The following is an 8,020-nucleotide window of genomic DNA, read 5'->3' as shown; positions in this document are numbered from 1 at the left end:
TTGTTTTCGTACGAATCGAAAATTTGAAATTTTTGTACAGAAAATGATAGCAAAGTTTCATGATTTTCGATCCGTACGAAAACAAGAATTAGTAAGGATTTCTTCAAGTGTTTTCCAAAACTATGAATGCAACAGTTTTAGTGTTTAACGCAATTCCAAACTCCATACGAATTAGAAGGATTTGATGTTGATTAAAAAATTTCGAATTACTTTTACTTTTTCGAATTTCTGTACCACTTTTGGACTTGCCATTAATCGAATATATAAACGAAAAGGAATAGAACAAGTACCTTAATCCTTTTGGAGACTATGCATTTTTAATTTCTCTTGCTTCTAATATCAAAATAGTGGACTTAGCAAATTTTTACTCTAAGCTAGCGATATACATATGTACATGTACATAAAAAACCTTGAATAACGACATACTACATACATATGTTATGCTCATTTTTCTTCTATAGTCACACAACATCTATCAACATTGCGATTAAACCATACTAACTCAACGACGAATGCGCATTATGTGGAAACAATGGTTAAGCAAGCGCCGGAAAAAAAATATTTTATCAACACTTCTCAATGTCGTGTGCCATATGTAGATCCCTTCGAAGAGGGAGTGAAAAAGATCTTCAACCCGAAAAAATTCAAGTACACAAACTGCACCAACGACGAAGCACTCATTACGTCCAACTATCAGCTGAATATACGTCAATACTTTCTTCATATGAATATGCCGGCTATCGAACGTGCAGCAAAACATCTAAATGCCAGCGCTTCGGATATCCGCTGCTGTTATCGACAAATTGTGCGTTTTAGGGATAATGACGATAAATACGAGTAAGTAATGTAGGGTTTGCGTAAATGTTGTGTAATGTAGAAAACGGGACACGCCCTGATTTTCTACCAACTTTTAATTTTTTTACTCTAATCAATACCTGGTGCTCAATGCCACTGAATCCCATTGAAACTGCCAAACATATTGGTTATTTTTATAAAAAGCTTTTGCTGCCATGACAACTGAAGCTTGCAACATTTTTCAGCTTATTTTAATTTGAAATATTCTTAGGTTGCTTCTCCAATTGTTTGGTTAATATATAGTTGCGATCCAATACGAGTCCGGACTAGTCAGTAATAGTCAGAATCAGTCAGATTTTACTAAAAATCGATCCCGTACTCGGTTCTCAGACTATTGAGAGGACAAAAAAGAGAGTGAATACGGTTCTCTCTCTGTCAGAAAATACCAGTTTTAGTCCGAGAATTTTTTGCTGGTAAATTCTGGTAAATGTGTCAAACGATCAGCTGTAGTATGTTTGGCAACCAAATTGTAAACAAAAGAAAAGTGCACTCTGCTAATTCATGTTGAAAAGTATTTAATTACTTGTTTAAGTGGATTCTAATTAATTTGAAAGTATTTTAGTTTATTTACATGTGTTAGCTGAGTGTGTTTACATACAAAATAAGCAAAAATTTACAACCAAAATTTGGAGGTTATGTTGAAGTTGACAGAAGTTACAATTTTTTACTAGAAAGCGATCCCGTACTTTTCAATGTTACTCTCTCGCTCTGAGCGAATTTTTATTTTTTTGACAGTTTTACTAGTCCGAGTCCGAGGAATACGGGTTTGCACCTTATTGTCGCTACAATGTCATACATACGTAAAGGGGCTAGCAGTCAACGGCGTAGCGTAAACGTACGTTGACGGACGTAGCAACATATAAAATTTACTATTGATAGATAAAGAGAGAAGCAATACACGTCACGCGTAACCGTCGCACGTACACGACATTTGGCATGGTAGCGACGATATGTACAAAACACTTTTAGAGTAAAATATAAACATTTCATAAGCATTCTCTAATAGCCAGTTTCACGGAAGCAATTCAAATGATTTTTTTATTTGATTTTAATATGGAAACTGATGGAAATTTGTTTTTCACATACATACATCTTTTCGTGAAACCACTTTCGATAAGAGGAAAAATTTTCTTTCATTACCTCCTTAATGTACATATGTTTTTTGTAACTCAAACTACATACCGTCCATTGTACTGTTTTCATATCCCTTTTATTCTGTTTTAAATCTGCACGATTTTCGAATAAACCTAAGCAGATAGTTGGGTGTCAACGAGCTCAGGCGTTCGTCTCTCAACAAATCGCTGGGCCGATGGGCAAATGGAGTTTTCTTGTACGCCTATCACAGTCAGGTGATTGTGCCACGTGAAGTGACCAGTCAGCAGTCCAACAAGTTGTCTACAATCTCGTCTGCTCAGTGAGATTGAAGGCAACATACTAAAGCAAGCCCATTACGTTTGCCAAGAAAATTTAGTCGCGACCTGCAGTACCGAACTAGTTTGGAAGTAGTTAGAGGGCTGGCCTGGCCAATGCTTTAAGTGCAGCTTGGCTGTCACTGCAGACTCGTAAATCCTTCCCCTCCACCTATTTTCCACCACGTAGTCCATGGCCTTGAGGATTGCAAATACCTCAGCTTGAAAGACCGAAGCATACTCCCCCAGAGAAAAGTAAAACGTATACCCATTAACTTCGATGAAGTCCCCAAATCCTGACCCAGAGTCAGGTTTGGAGCCATTAGTGAAGATTCGACAATGTGTGAGTCCGAGCTCAGTGCAGGTATTAAACAAACATTCAGGCTCAGGGAGTTCAGTATACGGCAATAGTTATTTGAAGTTTAGCAGTTTAGACTTCCCACGCTATGCTCCACAATACCAGTGACACATAGCTGATTATAGGTCTGATCATAGAGGTATAAATCCAGAGGATTCCCTTTGGTGATAGACCCCACATTTGCCAAAGACCTGTCTACATTGACAAAATGCTGCCAATGCATTGCAATGCTTTGAAGGTCTTGTGTTCCACTTGACATTTCCACGATAGTTTTGTATTCAGAATTACTCTAAGATTGAATTGTGACCATCCAACCTTCTCCTTCTAGTGAAGAGTACAACACTAGTTTTGGTTAGGTTAGCGGCGAGCCCATTTCCATAACACCTAGTTTCAATCATATTGTCTGCGCTATCTTAGAAGCAGCCGGCAAAGATGGGGCCGTGACTATACAGGCCACATCTTCTCCATAGGCTTGAGCATAGATATCAGAGTCATTAAGAGTGACAAGAAGAGAATCAATTACCAGGCACCAGAGCAAAGGGGAAAGCACACCACCCTGAGGGCAGCTCTTGCTAACTCCGCACGTGACATATTGAAATCCTTCTGCCTGTATTCTGATGACCCGCTGTGCCAGCATTGAACGACTCGAAATTAGCAGTTCAGAATGTACCCCATTCCGTAGAGCGAAGTCGCAGTTGCAATGGTAGGTGGCATTTCACAGGACTTCCCCGCCTGTTTATGCAAAGGCTGAGGATGTGATGAGAGCTGTTGAAAAATGGCGAAAACCGTGGCAATGTACACATTTTTCGCACTTTTTGCTAATTATTTACAATAGCAATGTGTTTTCAGATAACCTTCTATATAAAAAATATGGAAAATTAAATTCTCTGCAAATTTTGTGTACAACCGTTTTTTACGAAAAATGCAAAATAAGCTTGCAAATCGCAAAACAACCTAAAATCCAAGATGGTGGAATGTTGCCATTTGAAATTTAGGGGCAAGATTGTATTCTAAATTTGGTTAATGTCATCCAGTATTTTCTTAAGTATAGTATACACAAACTTACACATGTATGTATATGTTTTCCATGAAGGCGTTTATTTTTCGGTGTTTTTTTTTAAGTTTAGTAGCAGCTTAGCATTTTATACTTTTCGCAAGATAACAAAATCAGCATCAGCATTCATCGCGATGTAACCGCATGGTCATAAACTTTGATTATCTATAAATTTTTCACGACCAACGAAAACTGAGCCGTGCTTTCTTCTTATATTTTTAGCATACTTCCTTGCTCAATAATCCATCAAGACTTTGTGGTACCACAGCACATAGACTTTATAATCACGGAATGCTACATAGGCAACAATACCGGAAAACCAATACAAAAGGACGCCTTTTCGTTCATACAACAACAGAAAGTTGCACTAACAAACTCGAGCAATGTACCCGCCAATACCTTCTATTTGGAGTCAAGGAAGCCTAATGTTTTGCTTTTGGGTATTGACAGTCTTTCGCGAATAAATTTTCGGCGAACCATGCCAGAGACATTTAAATACATGCAAAGCAATCGTTGGTTTGAATTGCAAGGTTTTAATAAGGTAAGACGACTTTTACACGATTAAAATATTTAATTCAATTCTCTTCGCATGTGGAAGAGAGGCAGTGAAAAGAAAAGGGGCGAGTACACATTGTCATCATGTGGGCGCCGTATAGTTATACTAAGCGCCATGGTTTATTTGGAAGATCATCGTAGGAAAAAAGTTGCTCATACGCCTGAGCCTCCCAGCTATATATGGGAGCAGTCAGTGGCATCGATAGCTCCTCATCATGGGTGTGATCCCATGCCCATGCATATTTTTCATGCCTTTATACGCAAAAGTAGAAATTTTTCTTAAAAGTACACCCTGTGTCAAAATTATAAGCGCACCACAAGTTTAACCAATTCATTTTTTTAATTTAATTTAAGTTATTCTTTCGTAAAAATATAGTTTATTTGTCAACAAAGCCATATAAATCCAAGTTTTAAACTTTGTACAATACTCAATACATAATTCAGCAAACATTCGTAAAAATTGAAGTTTTTTTATTAGACGTCTTAAGACTGGTTTTCACTATGTCATATTTTGACGCCAAAATTTGGCAACATTTTTTAACACAACTTTATCTGCTTTATCCATACCCCTTTACCCAGAATATTATGGGCAAAAAATCCTAATCCAAATCAATCGATAAACCGCTTTTTGATCCCATTTGACAATGTATTTTCACTTATTTGACGACAAGTGCCACTGAATTTGACATAGTGAAAATCAGCCTTTAGATTTTGGGAATGCAGGTTTTTAGACTATTCAATTTTTGCATAATAGAGCGCAAATTTGAGATACCTTGGAGTTACCGTTGATTTTTTTTTCGATTTCTTTTTGTTGGTGATTTTGCGCATTTTCTTCCATACAAAGCGTGTTTGACGATTATATATTTATGTATAGAACAAGATGAGCAACACCTTCAACAAAAACGAATTCTAAAAATCAAACTTGCACTTTATCATTCTAAGATAAGAGAACCAATTGAGTCATCGATCACTTCAATTTTGTTCAAATGTCCTTTAAAATGATATCCTGGTACTCATCAGGAATATCTCTAAAATTTTCAAAGATTTTAGATGGGTTTTCGCGTAAATAATCCCCATTTGGTTCTAAAAACCGTTATTTTGCGCTCCGATTACCGAGTTATGGGTGATTATTCTGCTAGAAAATCCATGATTCTGCTATATTACCATCAATAAATCGCACACCGTCTTCAAAAGAGGCACAACTCAAAAATCAGATCCGGAAATATAACTGTTTGTGAATTGTATAGATTCAACGCAATTGATACAAAAACAGGTATAACAGTAGTTTTCTGGTTAGAGACCATAACCATGAAGAATACATATGTACATATATGTTCTTTAGTTGTCTCTCTTTAATTGATTTTAAGTACTTAATAAAATTATAACTTAGTTTTGTTAAAAATATAAGGTTATTTCTGAGCCCGAGGTCTCTTGGGCCGGAGCCTTCTCGGATCGGGGGCCCTTGCCATTTTGCCAGCCATGCCGTCCTATAGTTACACCTCTGACTACTAATCAAAGAAAATAGCTCAAAGATCGTCACGGTGATACTTAGAGTATTTTCGATTTTTCCATATTGGCGATTGGAAATTTTCGAATAGAAAAAGTACTTCTTAAACAAATTTTAAGTCAAATTACTTTGCACGATTGTAAGAAATTTGATTCTGTAGCTGTAGCTGATTGCGTAGAGATGTATGCTGCTATTTGTTAGCTTCCAGAAGGTCCCTAATTCGAATGCCGTCTGACACAACTTGTAGCTCTCGATTTCTGTTTGTTTTTTTCCTAATTATGAAAAAGCATCTATGAAGTACAGAATGAAAGCGTACTTAAGTGAAAAAATTGCTCAAACAAAAATATGTTTAAAGTTAATACATATACAAAATATCGATTGGTGCCAAGTTATATGTGTTTTTTTTAAACAAGCGCGATATGTTTTTTTTTTGCAGCGCAGTTTTAGTAAAGAAAAATATTGCGTTAGGAAGAAGAAATTTGCTTTTCACTACTCATGTTCTTTTGTTAACTTTGGTTGGTTGGTTGGTTTAAGTGGATTGTCACCATGGTGACAAGCAATTAACCAGTTGCAATTTTGATTCCACAGCTCGTGCAACCTACAGCCATTTGGCGGCAGTTCCACTCAGAAATATTCTGCAGGAATCGTTTACCGAGTGAATTTAGCCCCATCCTTGCGAGGGCTGGACACTCGCACAGGAAGTGTTCGACTGTCTCTTTTGAGCCCGGGTCATTGCAACTGCGTCAGAACCTATTGAAGGACAATTCCAAACTTTCAGCATGCACCCCAACGGGCCAGTGCCCTATGCAAACTGCAGTAAATTTGTAGGCGTTTTTTTGTTCATTCCTAAAAGAGCTTTGGTTTTGATTGGACCGTAGAACACCCAGAACTGCCGTGTAATCCTATAATATCTTATGCAGTTCCACCTCTGCTTGGCCTTCGAGTGACAAATTTCGGTCATTTTTGTCTTAATCTCCCTGATAGAGGCGCCCATGTTCACCGCGTGGGACACATCCAGTGCGGAGCCGCTCGTTGCTAGTTCATCCGGTGCCTCGTTTTCGTAAACGTCCCTATGTCCCATATTAGGGTAATTTCGTGTTGGTCAGAAATATAGGCTAGCTCTCTACTACATTCATCTACTAGTTGATATCTTACAGAGGTAGATGAGAGCGCGTGAATGGCCGCTTGGCTATCCGAGAGGATGTTCACCTGCGTTCTCGCAGATATATTCCCCTTGATGTACCTTACTGTTTCCTTAATAGCAAACGATTGCATAGTCTGGTAGGCGGAAGGATAATTTTTAATTATATTTCTCAATGAAAACCCCTGTACCAACTCCGCATTCCATCTTTGATCCATCCGTAAAGACAGTTAAGCACTTCAAGAACTCGACCTTCTCTTGATTCCAGTCACTGCGGCTTTGGAATTTCGTGCGGGGTTTGTGGTGAACTTAGATCTTCGATAGCACAAAATCAGTGGGTAGCGCTTTAATTTCAGACGGTGGTGCGTCTAGGATGGAACCATGCCCGAACGGGTTTTCCTTCCAGAACCCCAGGGCACGCAGTCTTATGGAATTGTTAGCAGCTGAGTTTTTGATAAATATATATATGCGTAATAAATCAAGAAAGACGTTCAAACTTCCTTACAGACAGCTTAGCTTTTTAAATACGTAATCTTTAGTAAGGGGCTGGCCACCAGACCAGAGTCCCGTAAAAGATTATGGGCTGTTAATTTTAGTGCTAATATTTTAACTTCACTATTGTTAAGTGTTGGCTGATGTTTTGCGATTCAACACTAAACATGTGTTTGACTAGTGAAAACTTTTGCACAACGTGAAAACCATGCTCTACATTTTATATGGTAAAAACTCTGAAACTCGCCACTGGTGAAAACTGAAAATTTGGTGCATTACTCCAACTGTGCCCCTCAACAGGCAACGGCAAACCTGCGAGTGTCCTTTTGCCTTGAAAAACCTTCTTATAAAAGCTACATATTTTCCTTCGCTATCAGCTCAAAACTATAGGTCCATCTCTTTGTGTACTAATATCAAGTTGCGCACTACAAATTGGAGGATAAGTTTGGCCAAATATTTTACAAGAAAGCGAACGCCACATGTTTGTCTTCTTTTTACATATTCTGCGCCAGCTTTTCATAGTTTCCATTACCGACAAATTTGTATCAAAAAGACTTAACTAAACAATTTTTTCTTCGTTTCTACAGATTGGTGACAATACGTTTCCAAATCTAATGGCTCTACTTACGTCGTACAATCCATCCACTGC

At 37.9% G+C, this 8,020-nt stretch overlaps 1 protein-coding gene across 1 annotated transcript in view; it reads left to right on the top strand.

Moving 5' to 3' along the window:
- Nucleotides 1–466: 466 nt before the first annotated feature.
- Nucleotides 467–8,020, top strand: part of LOC118738110 — a 7,607-nt gene continuing 53 nt past the window's right edge. The window contains exons 1-3 of the mRNA XM_036469030.1: nt 467–837; nt 3,899–4,217; nt 7,959–8,018. Of these exons, the coding sequence (XP_036324923.1) occupies nt 533–837; nt 3,899–4,217; nt 7,959–8,018 (684 nt within the window). The 5' untranslated portion in view covers nt 467–532. The remainder of the gene's footprint in view (nt 838–3,898; nt 4,218–7,958; nt 8,019–8,020) is intronic.

This window comes from Rhagoletis pomonella, unplaced genomic scaffold, assembly GCF_013731165.1.
Source record: "Rhagoletis pomonella isolate Grant_MI unplaced genomic scaffold, Rhpom_1.0 Rhpom_scaffold_00004, whole genome shotgun sequence".
Classification (NCBI taxonomy): domain Eukaryota; kingdom Metazoa; phylum Arthropoda; class Insecta; order Diptera; family Tephritidae; genus Rhagoletis; species Rhagoletis pomonella.
The sequence above is the reverse complement of the archived record's forward strand: the minus strand, read 5'-3'. Positions and strand labels throughout refer to the sequence as shown.